This window comes from Manis pentadactyla, chromosome 3 (assembly GCF_030020395.1).
Source record: "Manis pentadactyla isolate mManPen7 chromosome 3, mManPen7.hap1, whole genome shotgun sequence".
In the NCBI taxonomy this organism is placed as follows: domain Eukaryota; kingdom Metazoa; phylum Chordata; class Mammalia; order Pholidota; family Manidae; genus Manis; species Manis pentadactyla.
Window position 1 is genome coordinate 23,035,436 of NC_080021.1, and position 14,421 is coordinate 23,049,856.

General features: G+C 43.1%; 1 protein-coding gene across 8 annotated transcripts in view; it reads left to right on the forward strand.

The window, feature by feature from the left end:
* Window positions 1-9,906: 9,906 nt before the first annotated feature.
* Window positions 9,907-14,421, forward strand: part of ENPP2 (ectonucleotide pyrophosphatase/phosphodiesterase 2) — a 98,266-nt gene continuing 93,751 nt past the window's right edge. For 2 of the 8 annotated variants that reach the window (XM_036876306.2, XM_036876310.2), the window contains exon 1: window positions 9,909-10,344. In XM_036876306.2, the coding sequence (XP_036732201.2) occupies window positions 10,093-10,344 (252 nt within the window). In that variant the 5' untranslated portion in view covers window positions 9,909-10,092. Of the gene's footprint in view, window positions 10,345-14,421 lie in introns of all 8 variants that reach the window. The other 6 variants (XM_036876311.2, XM_057497804.1, XM_036876307.2 and 3 more) reach the window with 5 other exon arrangements.

Consider the following 14,421-nt stretch of genomic DNA (forward strand, 5'->3'; position numbering starts at 1 on the left):
AGCCATGTTAACTAGTCATTGTTTCTTGAGCACATCAAACCTCAATGTCTTTATTTATTTACCCCTTTTGCATGAAATGTCTCTGATTCCTGTCCAGAAAATGTTACTCACCTGTTAAGGCCCAATTGGAACGATGCCTCATGTATGAGGTCTGACCTGACTGGCAGGCCGAATGGGCTTTTCTGTCCTGCTTACTCTCACAGCATGTTCATCTGGGGGAGGCCAGGCTTGCCATCTCACCTGCTCTGTGAGTCTTAGGAGGACTAGATGAAACTAAGCCCCCTACAGAAATCTGATCAGGTCATTAGATGCTGTACAAATTGGACCCCTTCCCTTGGGACTTCTGTTAGTGGGGGCTGTGTTCAGTGACAGGTCTGGGCTCCACAGTTGCTTGGGCAGGTCATCGTAAAGAAGGAAGGGATCAAGAAATGTCCCAAGCATGTCTGCTAACATCACACATGTGTATGTTTGTTAACATCACACGTACATGTTTTACATAAATTAATTCATTTGGTCTTCACCCTTCAAAGCAGGTCTTATTATCCTGGTTTTGTAAATGAAGAAATCTGAGGCTCAAAGATGTCTAGTGAATTACCCAAAGTAAATGGTGGAGTTTGGTTTCAGATTTGGAACTTTCTGGCTCCAGTGCTTGTGCCTGTTCCATTCTCGAATCTGTGCTCTGGGCAGAGGGAGAGTCAGGACAAAGCAACAGTATTCTCACTTGAGAGGCTACATCACCAAACTCTGTCTTCTCTTGTGACATGGAGGTGAGCGTGGCCTGGGCTGAGGGTGGGGACACGGATGGTAACGTGAAGATCCGGGTTGAGGAAGGTGGGGACATTTGCATGTGGCAGCCTGCCCTCTGCATAGCATTTATTTGCTCCTCTGTGGAAGTCCTGGATTTGTGGATGTTCTCCTGACCCAGGTCCTGTCCTTCCAAAAGGCCAACTGCAGTTATTCTGTTTACTGGAAGAGCATAGGGAGGATGATGATTAACACTTGGCAAAGTTTAGAGTAGGAAATGTGAAACACGTGCCTATTTGGGGTTCCTTCACATGTTTCTAATCAACCAACCAGATTTCACTTGAATCTTTCATGGCTTCTCTGAAATTTTTAGTGAAATTGAAAGCCAAGTGTAACCCCAGACCAATTTGTGGTTGCTATGATAACTGCCCCTTTTCCTGACTCCTTCCACCATTTAGTGAAAATTATTGCAGTAAAACTTTTTAGTCATACTTTCCAGGGGGTTGAAATTTCTTAGAGTGTCCTGTAGATAAATATTAAATTATGTTAATATTACCAGAGTATGGTTAGATAGATCTTTGCATGGAATTTGACAAGACATATTTGAAATGAGGTACTATAAATTCTGTAAGTAGGATGTACCACACATTCAACTCAATTCAGGAAACATTTTGAGCAGCTACTTTATATGAGATATGCCAGAAACTAGATATACAGAGGTGGTTCCTACCTTTACTACTTATGAAAGCCCATAACTCAAACGGAACACATCTTAAAGTGAACTGTCTTCACAGTCCTGAGCTCAGATGATGGCACCACCAGGGATCCAGTTTCTGAAGCTGGAAACCCTGCAATCATCCCTGATTCTTCTTCTCCTTTACATCCTTTGGTCTTTATGGACCAACCACAGCTAGTCAAGTCCAAGGGATCTTTCCTCCTCAATGTTTCTTGACTTGACATCTTCCTCTCCATAGCCATGACCCCTTCCCTGCTCCAGGCCTTCACCATCTCTCGCCTGGACTGTTCCAGTGGCTTCCCTTCTCGCTTCCCTGCGCCCAGACTATCATCTGCCTTACCCCTGCTAAAGCAATTACTTAAAACACAAAAGAACATGTCACTCCTCTGCTTAAAGCCCTTTATGAACTCTCTTTATCAGCCACAGGATGAACATGAAAGTCCTCAGGAAGATATTCAACCCCTTCAACTATGTTGCCTGGGGTGCCAAGCTGGGAGAGGGTGGGCAGACCCCTGAGTGAAGACACCTTAGAAAGACCAGCATCTTTTAACTTGGAAATAGCCATCAAGACTAAAAAGAAAGAAGTCTGACACTTTTTAAATTTTGCTATTTTTAATTGAAGTATGGTTGAAATACAATATTATATTTGTTTCAAGTATACAAAATAGTGATTTGACAGTTATAGACATTATTAAATCCTCCCCCCGACTAGTGTGGTTACTATCTGTCAACATAGAAAGATGTTATAGAGCTACTGCCTATATTCTCTATGCTTTACTTTCATCCCCATGACTAACTTATATTATGATTGAGATTTTTGAGGCTCTTTATTCCCTCTGCCTATTTCCACCCTCCCAAACCCTTCCCACATAGTAACCACCAGTCACTTTTCAGTGTCTATGAGTCTTGCTGTTTTGTTCATTTTGTTTTGTTTGCTTTTAGATTCCACATATAAGTGAAATCATATGGTATTTGTCTTTCTCTGCCTGGCTTATTTCACTTAGCCTAATAGTCTTAGTGAATTCATATTTTCTCAAATGGCATTATTTCTTTCTTTTTTAAGGCTGAATAATATTCCATTATATATATGTACCACATAGAAGTCTGATACTTTTTGTCTATAAAATGGGAAAACTGATTTTTGGATAAGTTCCCAATTCCTAGAGCTCCACTCTTTCAAATACATTCTGTGATGGCAGAAAAAAAATGCATTTAAGACAAGTGTAGGACAGTAGGTTATAAGCCTTTGGAGTTTTTTAGTCAAAATGTGAGGGCCATTGGAAACATGACTTCAAATTTTTAAACATGTTTATTCAGCCATATATTTATTAATTTGTTTCTTTGATGAGATATCTACTGAGTACCTACTGTAAAAAGGAGGTTACAGAGTACCATGGCACAGTCTCTCCTTTCAAGGAAAGACAAATAAATAGGCAATTATAAAACTGTAGAATGAGGTTCTGTTAAGAAAAACACATGGTGCTTTGAGAACACACATAAGGAGCACCTAACCCAGTCCAAGAGGGTCAGGAAAGGTGAAGTTTAAGTAGAGAACAGAAAGAAGAAAGAAAGATTTACCCAGGTGAAGAGAAGAGTGAAGATATTCCGGTAGAGGAGAACATGGGCAAAGAGTCAAAAGCAAGACAGAGGGGGATTCCAAGATGCTAATATGGTAAGAATATAGTGCTGAGGTTAGAATGGAAGCAGGTGTAGGAGCAATTCTGTACAAGCCACTGCAGGAAGTAATAGGTGCTCTAGCGGGCACTTCTAGCCCTTCCTGGGTCTTAAGCAGATGGGCCAGTGTCAGGGCTCATGACGTGTCATGTGGTACACAGACTGGCTTCTGGCTCGGTCAACTCTTAGCTAGAGACCTTTGTCTATAGGCAGTAACTTGACCAGATTATTGCCAAATTATCTTAAGGAGTAGATGTTTTATTTTCAGGACAATGAGAAATCCTGCAAGATATTAATCAGAGGAATTAAGTGATTAGATTTAAATTTAGGACGATCCCTCTGGTTGCAGCATGGAAGGTATGTTAGAAGACTTCAAATTGGAGTCAAGCAGAATGGTTAGGAGACTTTCTCAGTGGTCCCAATGAGAGATAATGGGGCCCTGATCTAAATCAGTGGCATTCATGGCAGTTAATGTCATCATGAAACCTTAAGAGAAACTCATCAGCAGCCCTCTAGGAACTAGGCAAAAATTATAATCTTGTTCTTTCTTACCAAAAGTTGAATTTGGTGAAAGACACAAAACACTGGGTTTGCTGGACCATGATTTCAACTCAATGAGGAAATAGTTTCTTTTTTTTAAAAAAAAAAGCCTTTATTGGGATGTAATTGATGTAAAAAATTGCACATATCTAATGTATATAATTTGATGAATTTGGACATATGTACACACCAAACAAAGTAACAAACATATTATCTCCCAAAGGATTCTTAACAATAGAAATTCAACAAAGGAGTAGGAAGAGAAACAACAGGATTTCTTTTGTTTCTCAAGCTGGCCCAAATGAGTGTCCCCTACATCCTTTAATTGTGTAATAACCTTACCTGAGCCTGACAGGGACATTTATGTTTGTGACAGCTTGTTCTGTTTTTTCCTTCGACTGGAAACATTTTTATGAGGCAACTGAAAAATCTCATTCATTACCCCCAAAAAGCAATTTGAGCTTTCACGGTTGTGCAATCGCACCAAGTTAAATTTTTACAGGCCCTTGGTCAGCCTGGTGTGGGTAAGATGTGAGCCAGGAGGGTGGGGGTGTAAGAAGTACAGAGAGTCAGACAACGGTGAAGTTAGCCACATGGCAGATTTACGTGGGTCTGTGTTAATATCCTCAGTCAACGTAGGGGTGCTTTGAGGCCAGTGCTTGAGCTGGTAAAATCATTAATGAACAAAATAATCATCCATATTTTCTCTAGTTTCTAACTACATTTAAAAAATGTTATTTTAAGCAAAAGAAAAATCCCTGTCATAAAAGAACAAGATGTCAGGAGAGTTGAGTACTATCCCCAGTATTTTCCCTGCTCCGACACTACTTGGCTCGCTTGATAAGACATAACCTTCTCTGGGCTTCATTTTCTTGTCTCAGAATTCCTTTCAGAGTTAAAATCTCAAGCCTCAATGAAATGTTTGCATTTAGAAGTGTCAGCACACAGTGGGCTCTCAGTATACATCTGTAAAATTGAGGAACAAGCATTGTATGCTAGGCCCAGGGCTGTTAATGGGAGACACAAAGATAAATGAAAAAGCCCATTGTGTTTTAGTTGTTCAGTTATATACACAGGGGATAACTGGGCATGGCCTAGGCGCTATCCCATAGGCCTGTACAGAGAACTAACAATGGGATCAGAGGAGAGGAAAGCAAGAAAGAGAGACAGTTGAGCTGAATCTGAACAGAGTTTGGCCAGATGTGCAAGAAAGAACATTCAAAGTAGTGGGAAGTTAGATGAAGGCCCATCAGTTACCCTCAGTAATTCAAAACAGACGCTTGATGCTTTCATGAAAGACAGCTACCCTGGAGACAGTTCGTAACAGAATTGGGATATCCTCTGGCCACATCCTCTGGCCACTTGCTACAGGTGGTTATGTCTGATGATTGGATTGCCTACGGAGGGTCAATCAGCCAAGTGCTGACTTTAGTACTTGAGACACCACAGAAGGGCTTAGCCCAGGATGCCACAGGTAGGTCTAGCACATAAGAATGCAAGAAAAAGACATTGTTTGAGAGGAGTGCAGGTGAACAGACAAGACCAAGGCCCATGGAGCCAATATCCTCTGCCTGCTAATGGCTGATGAACATTTGATGGGAGGCAGTAGGTTCTTTCCATCAGCTTTTTATACCAGAGTGGACCTAACCCACCTCCTCCACCTACTTTCCATTAACAACTGGTCTTCAGCTTCAGCTAAATCTTGCCAGTGTCCCTGTTCTCACCCAGCAGAACACAGATGACCATCTGGCAGTGGATATCTGCATGGTGTGTGAAGCTTTCCTAAAATAATGGTTTGCTTTCTTTTTAAAGTACTACAACCCTCTTTCCCTATTAAATTTTACTTAGAAGAACAATATATAAACAGCTGAGGCCAAACTTTAACAACTACAGCAGCATAAATATTTATCAGGCACTTGATATTGCATACCCTCATTTAATCTTTATAACAATGCTATAATGTGGGGTTTAAAGGACAAGGATTCTTTCATCCTCTTTTTAAAGATGAGGAAGCAGGGAATGAAGAGTTACAGCCAAGTCGTGGTAAAGCTTGAGTCTGACCCAGACAGTTTACCCTCAATACGGAGTCCTTATGGCACATGAGTTCCTGGTTCAGTGGCCCAGTTTGATGGGGCTGGTGAGGCCGAGCTGCACCATCTGGCTTCCATCCTCCTTTCCTTTCTTCTGTCCTTGTCCTACCATGCACCCCTGTCAGAGGTGTAGCTGAGGCTCTCATCCTCCTTCCCCCAGCTCCGGAATTTGGGTAATTTTCCAGGTTGCCGGGTAATAAGGTCTGAGAAGTACTGCCTTGGCTCCTTCTCCAAGATCCCTACCAGAGTTCAAATTCTGTCACATTGACTCAGTGTGAAGGGGACAACTGTGACCAAATAGGCCTTCAAAAGTGCAAGTTGATGCCAGTCACAAAACTAGTTATTATATGATTGCATTTACATGAAATAGCCAGGATAGGCAAGTCTATAGAGACAGAAAGTAGATGAGTGGTGACCTGGAGTTGGGAGACTGGGGAGACATGGGAGGTTACTGATAGTGGGTACAGAGTTTCTACTTGGAGTGACAAAAATGTTCTAGAATTGATCATGGTGATGTTTAGATGATTCTGTGAATATCCTAAAAACCACTGAATAGTATAATTGAGGCCTTATGTGATTTATAGCTCAATAAACCTATTTAAAAAAACAAACATGGGGCATCTCTTGAAAATTCATTCAGTGTGTCAATCCGTTAATTTATGAATTCATTCCACAGTATCTGTGGATTGCCGTCTCTGGCTGGGCAGTCTGCTACATGTGGGGAGACAGGAGCTCCTGGTCAAGAACAATCATGATACAATGGCAGGCAGCAGCATGGGTGCTCTGACGGGGGTGCCCGCAAGGAGAGGGGAGGCCCAGAGCTCTTTGGAGACACTGAGAAAGACCTGGCAGAGGAAGTGGTATTGAGCCCAAACCCAGACTTTACCAGGGAGTCTCCAAGGAGACTTTAGCAGGGAAACTCCAAGATGTGTGGAATAAGGGTGGAGCCAAGACGGCTTGAGGGTGTTCTTGGTAGAGCTCATAGCTTGAGAAATGAGAATGCAGGGCTTGTTGGATGGTTTGCATGCCTGGATAACAGATCATGTGTGGAAAGACCAAGCTGAAGAGGATTCAAAGAAGCAGGAGCTCTAAATGACTCCATTCCTTGAATCATTCATTCATTTCTGTGTAAAGCATCACCAGTGTGTCAGGCAGAGGTTAGGTTCAATGGTCTCAAGGTTAGCTTTTAGAATGGCCTGGAAAGCTTACAAAAATTGATACCTGGGTGTCCCCCCAGAAACTTCTGGTCTGAGGGTGCTTTGGGCATCAGCATTTTTCAAAGTTCTTGGGGGGAATTATATTTGTAGTCAGTGTTAAAAATCAGTAGACTTTATGGTGGAGATGAAAAAAAAAAGATAAAATCAAAGATGGTCCTGGCACTTAGGAGAGTATAATCAATAAATGTTTTCTGAGAACCCACTAGGTATATCCTGGGCACTGGGGATACAGAAGTCAATAAAAGACAGGAGTCCCAGCCATCATGAAGTTTCAGACTAGTGGAAGCAATAGAAAATAGGCAAGTAAGTGACAGAGGAGTCTCTCATTACAACATTAGGTAAATAATATGAAGTAAACAAAAAAGGTAAACAGTAAACCATTAATGAGGCACAGGATGGTTCCCTAGATTGGCTGGTCAAGAAAGGTCTCTTTGAGATGACTCTGAGTCAGGTTCTAAAAGAAGGAACCAGCACTGGAAGATCCATGGGAAGAATGTTCCAGCCAGTGGACCTGTGTGTGTGTGTGTGTATGTGTGTGTGTGTGTGTGTGTGTGTGTGTGTGTATTGTTATAAAAAACAGTTGAGTATTCAAATCACATTAGGAAAAATGGAGTTCATTGAATGGGAGAGACTTGAATGTATTTATAGCTCATGATGGTGGTGTTTTTTAAAAATCTTTTTATCCTTTCATGCCCAGAATGAAAGATGCTGACTGCATGTAATCATTGTTCTATAAATATTTACTAAATAAATGAATTAATGAAATCAGTAGAGAAGAAGTTGAAAGGGTGATGGTTGATCAAAGAATGTTCCAGAGGAAATGGAAAGAGAAGGATTCTGAAGTACACAGGAAGAGAGCCCTCCGAGGTAGGACTAGAGGTATGTTTTCTGGTGCAGAGACAGGGAGCAGAGTTCCCTCCTGATACCCACCTGTGCTCTGTCAGGGGAGAGGAGGAGGTTTGTTGAAAGCAAGCCAGGTGGAAGTGAGCTCAGAGTTCTGAAGAGTTGGGAATAGTGACTTTGTGTAACTGGAGAGATGGGCTGGCCAGAGACACTTGGAAGGATTGCAAGTGTGGATGTGGGCACTCAGCCAAGCCTGCAGAAAACACATAAACGGGGGTGCCAGTGGACGTGGCTGTGTGGTGATGTGTGGCTCTAGCACATAACTACATCTTGGGTTGGGGGGTTGCAGCAGGTTGCCTATGGTGATGGCAGGACAAGGACATAAACGCAGCTGGAAGGGAAGATTTAAACTGACATCGAAGTCTAATCTGGGACATAAAGGAAGTAATGTCAGAAGGAGCTGAAAGATAACAAGTAGAAGGGGCAAAGGACAAACGCTGATGAGTCAAAGCTGGACATATGGTGGGGAGAAGTAAGGGAGAGCACTAGAAGGAAAGGTCCTCAGTCCCCCGCCGTAGGCACTGCACACATTGAGGTGTGTCAAAGTGCAACAAGAGCCACCTTTTATTGGGTACTACTGCATGTCGGAAGAAAGGTAAAGGGTTTACTTACATAATTTCATTTCACACACATAGCGTATATCATAATCCCCATTTATTAATGAGAAAACTGAGGCTTAATGGGGTTAAATATATCGCCCACATTTTTGTAGCTAGGAAAAAGAATAACTGCAACTGTCTGATGAAGCTAATGCCCATAAGTACCAAGCTAGGTTGACATATATTTTTTATTATAGAACAACATATGACTCTTGCATCTTTGTGAGCTGATAACCCAGGGCCAATTATATTAACTAACTGAGCACTGCAGGATGCCATCCACGTTCCCTAGAAGGGCACAGGAGGCTGGTCAGAGTCCAAACCCACACCCTTCTCCAGACGCCGCCTCCCTCACCCTCTGCTCCTACCTTGCAGGAACTATTTTCAGTTTGCTCAAGGCACCAGGACAGCATTTGTGCCTGTTGTTGTCTAGGTGGGTGATGTCCTTCTCCTTCTTCTCCTGGCTGACTCCTTCCAGTCCCTCCAAAGTGGGTGTAAGTATCACTCCCATCCCCTTCTCTAAACGAAAAATAATGAGAATGATACCACCTATGTGCCTCTAGGGCATCTTTGCTAACATCCCTCTTAGCTCTGATCACAGTGAAATTCTGGGATCCTGACTCCTTCCTTGTTCAGGGCTCTCTTCACAATTCCATGGCCCATTTCCTTTCGTAGTCTGGAAGGACCCAGAAACAGGAGCAGAAATGCTGTGATCATGGCTAGTGATGGACTCCTAGCAGCCTTAGGAATCCCTGGCTTATACTCACACCTGAGAGTGGCCAGTCTTGTTCCCATAAGCACCCTTTTAGTAGCCGGTAAAGAGAAAAATTCAAGCAAGAAAAAAATGCAATCAGTAAATTCAAGGTTTCTGTGGATATCATTAACCAAAACAGCTGTTATAGTAAAACAATTTCTAACACTTCTATAATTCAAAAATTAAAATAATTATAACTACTGTTGCTTTATATTACACCTTATAATTATGTGTTATACTATGTGTTTATGTGTCATAATTAAGGTAGTGTGGTGGGTCACCCAGCAGGGAGGTGGATGGTTTGTGGAGGTGGACAGAATGCCTATTGAAAGGATCCAGATTTCACTTTCTGGTTTGGTCTTTGGGCAAATACCTTATTTTTCTGGAGTTCCCATTTCTTTATGTGTAAAAAAGGCAGTAATAGGAATGCCTCCCAGTCATTGTTTGGGAGGCCAAATGACAGCGTGATTGTGAAAAGCCCTTTGTAAACTGTAGCATGCTCTAGGGGGGGAAAAATGGTGGCATTATTCCCGAGAATGTTAGAGGAATTTACACAATACACGCTTGCCCACGTTTAACCTGGAAATGCTAATTCAGGGACTCATCAACAACACAGCAGGAAGCTTCTGCAGCAAAATCCTTCTGGAAACGGGAAGAATCCTACGGAATGAGGGAGAAACGGCAAATCAAACCTCAGAGAGAGACTCCTTGAAAGATTACCCGATGAAAAATTAACTTGGCATTGTTGGGGGTGGGGATGTGCACCGCTGCCCTGGATGCCCCGTCTTCAGCCTCCGGACACTTTCTTTCCCCAAAGCCATTTTAGTCAAAGGTCATGTGTGAATCTTGTCAAAGGCCAGCTTCCAATGGAATCATTGTCCCCCGGGACAGCGGCCCCCTGACTACATCTGCACTGGAGAGATCCCAAAAGCAAACGGCCCAGTGCAAACAAGAGCAGCCCGGGGCCGCCGTCCCGGGGCAGAGCTCACAGGTCCGCCGGCCGGCAGCAGAGGCCGCGTCCGCAGCGCCCTGGCCGGACCAGGCACCCAGACTCCCGCAGCATGACCCGCCGCGCCGCTCCGGTACGGTAGGCGCTTCTCTCTTCCCGTCCTCCATTGCTTGGGCCAAGCTGCTGTTCTGTCAGCCGAGAAACCTTGCAAAAGGCCTCCAGATTTCCCGGAAAACGGTCCCTGTTGGGCTGCGTTCCCGTGCACTCAGCTGGAGCAGTTTCCAGGCGCGCAAGATGCAGAGCTTAACTCATTGCGAGTTTTCGTTGCCAGGGAATGTTTGGGTTTTTAAATATGTATCTCGTTTCTGGAAAACGAGCCGATAGAACTTGCAGAGAGGGGTCGTGGACGAGTCTCCGTGTCGCGCGGCTAGAGCCCGTGCCAAGTGAGGACTCCTGGGGCACCGCCGGTCTCAGGGTCCTGTGAGCTATGTCCCGCTGGGGCAGCGAGAGGGCTCGGCGTTTGGTTTACTACCTGCTGGACAAGGGCTTTGCAAGAAGGATGGGGGTCTTTAAAGCCATCTGTTTCAGTAATGTTCTCTGGGATCCTACACTTGTCTCCAGAGGAAGTAGAATCATCTCGCAGATGGAGGGAGCCCGTGGCGCACAGTTGGCTCCCCTCTTGGGGTCCACAGAGGAAGATGTTGATTGGCATGCACAGAGCCAGGCTGCAGTCTCTCAGCCCTTTGTACTTCATTGTTTGAACAAGCTTTTCAAGTGGATCTGCTAATTTTGGATGAGAGTTGAGGGAGCCTGGGGTCCTAACTGAGGAGGGGTGCTTTTGATCTGGACTTGGAAATCTCCCAGGATAAACAGACCAGGTGGGGAGGATTAGAAGGGGCAGTGGGCACAGCCGGTGTTAAGGTGCAAGCGTTGGGTCAAAGGGTTTCGATTGCTGCAGGGCCACACTCTGGTTTCATTTTAACAGGTTAAGCCCAGAGTCATTTCTCACTGATAAAGGCAATGGAGACAAAAGCCTTTCTAGCGCTCAGCAGGACAGAGAGGGAAGCCGGTCTGGTATTTGTTTATGTATTTATCACACACCAGTTCTACTGAGGATAGGAGGTTTTCCACCCTTCAGTTCCTTAGATGTTTGTTGAGCTTCTGTTCTTCCTTTGCAGCTGCAAACTCTATTTTCTCCTCCACTTTCCCACCAAACTGCTTTAAAGAGTGGGGGACATTTGCTGTCTCTGTCCTTCATATGCAGGCAGCTGGCATCTGCTCTCACTTCTGAAGATAGTCAGGGTCTCCAAAGACCTCTTGGTAGCTATGGTGGAACAAGTCTCTCCCCTTGTCTTCAGTGTGTCATTTGAACTGTTGGTCTTTCTCACTTATTTTCTTTTTATTCTGTCCTGAGTTCTGTGATACCACTTTTCTGGTTTCCTTCTGACCTTTTCAGTTACTATTTAATGCTTAAAGGTCTGCCTTTCATTAGTCATGGGAAGTCCTGCTCTTCCTTGACTCCCTTCCCTTTTTATCCCATGGTCTTTCCAGAAAGTCTCATCCATTCCCATGGCTTCAGCCACTGCATGCAAATCTATACCCTATCCTGAGCTTTCTCCTGAATACTAACCTTTTATATACAACATCTCCACTTTGAGGTCCCACAGGGTACCTTAAAATGAACATGTTCAAAATTGAATGTCTTCTCCCAGGCCTGCTACTTCTCTTCTGTTCCCCACTGCTCAGTGGCATTCGCAGTTGTCCAAGCCAGCCACAACAGAATCATGCAGGTGACTTCCTTTCATGCATAATACCTACTCAGTCACCAAATCCTAACTACTGCCCCTGCTTCATACAGTTTATTTGCATACCTGTGTCTCCACCTCACCGGCCACTGTTTCAGTTTAAGTTAGTATCACCTCAAGTTTGATTCTAGTCACAACTTCCCATTAGTCTTACTTAAGGTCAGAATTACCCTTTCCCATACCCCCTATCTTGTCACCTTACTGTGTCAAATGGTTTTTCCGAAATGCAATATGATCATGAAGGTCTTTTTTGAAAAGTCTTCAGTGGATTCCTATTTTTTCCTCTTTGAGAATAATGTCATATACAGGTTCTTCACCACTTGGCTTTTTCCATCCTCTTCAGTCTCATCTCGTATCATTCACTGCCTCTCCACATTTTATGCACATTTTAACATGCACTTTATGCACACTGTGTGCAAATTAAGATGTATTAAACTATTTACTAAATGGGACTTTCCTCCTTGCCCGTAGGTCTATGTCTAACTTATATTTCTCCTTAGAGACTCAGCTGAGAGTCACTTTCTCATGGCAACACCCAGACCATCTGCTCCCAATCCTCCGGAGTGGGTGAGGTGCCCTCCCATATTCTCCAGAGCTTCCTTTTTTCCCCTCTATCGACCTTCTTTATTGCAAAGATCTTTTACTTGTTCAACCCCCACTGGTCTGTAAACTCCTTGAGAGCAGGGATCAGCTCTTTTTGTCTTAGCATCCTTAGAGCCTATAGCCTGGACCCAGCAGGGATGCTCAATGAATTTGTGTGAGTTCTTATGCAGTTCTTGTCAGTGGCTATTGTGTTCAGTCATTGAATAAGATGACAGAGATAGAATCTATAATACAGTATGGTAAAGAATGATGAATGACGATCAATGATTATCAGGAAACAACACAGTCTTCGACTTACTTAACAAAGGGAATACTTTAGATTTTCTAATCCTCCAGGTCTCCAGATCTACCAGCTCCCTCTCCAATCCATATCTCAACTGATGAGTTTCTCCTATTGCTGCCTGCATCTGTCTTAACCTTGCCTGAGGCTGCAAAAGCTGCATAAAAAGCCTTTTGCAATTTTGCTTTGGCTTTGTGAAGGCAAAGGAATTCTTTTCAGGCTAGAACCTGGCATGGGAAGAGGGTACTGAAGGCCAAGATAGGTGGACTTCTAAGAGAGGCTTTTGATCAGGTGGTATTGAAGATACAAGCTGGTATGTTTTGATACTCGAGAAGGTATGCAAGGCTTCAGAAGGGACCAGTAGGTGAGACCTCTTAGGGCAGCTAGAGAGTGATGGAGGTTTGGGGGACTACGGATGAGAAAAATGCAGCTTTAATTTTCTAAAGAAAATTGAATGTACATTTGAAACTCTAGACAGAGAGGTGAGTGATGGTTAAGTTCTATGGAGAGTTATTTAAACTACAACTGTTCTTGTTTGGAGCCATGGTCCTTTTGAAAGTCAGATGTACATAATTCTTCTCAGAGAAAATGCACAATATGCAACACATGGCACTTTTCATAAATTTTCAGGACATTCATAAAAGTCTACTCTTGGATCCCCTTGAATTCTCATGAACCTCAGGTTAAGAACCTTTAATAAAGGATTAAATCACTCACGATATTTGGGAGAGTAGGTGGTGATTAGCAGGAGTCAGGGTAAGTCCAATTAAGCATATTTTCTCTTCTGAGAGAAAGTATAATGTGTGGTATTGAACTTGGAGTCACAGGACCTGGGCTCACGTTCCTGCTCTGGCACTCACCAGTTGTTTGATTTTTCTCTCTGAGTGGTAGTTTTATTAACTTATTAAAAAGGGATAAATGTGTTGGAAAATTAAAAAATATATATATGTGAAAGCACCTGGAACATGGCCTATACTCAATTACCATTCAATTCAAAACTTTGATTTCAGGAAGGGCCCAGATCTTGTGATATTCTTCTGTGTTAGAAGGGTGCACATGGGCCAGATCAATGACTGGTTGAATGCATTTGTTAAAGGATAGTAGATTAACAGATGACGTCTTTAATACTAAAGGTGGTGGTTTGCTCTCAGCTCTGTCCTTATTCCTCTTTTATTCAATATCATTGATATCCATGAAGGCATAACACAGTGATTGCATTTGCTAAGAGAAACTTCTTAATGATTAGGGATCTAAAAGCTATCAGTCAATTCTAGTCTGCTTAACTTTTTATTTGGGTCAGGGGAAATGTGCAGAAATGGATATAAAATGTATTGTGCATGGGTCCTAAAAGTCAATTGCAAGTTGTTGGGTATGTGTATATGATGAGGAAACAGAAAGGTAGGGAGGAGTGAGAAGTTGAAAGGAAGGAGTGGAAGGAGGGAGAGAGAAAGGGGAGGGAGAAAGGGGAAGTGACAGAAAGGGAAAGTTAAATATGGGAGTTGTGGCTTCATATAGTTAAGGTTTAGG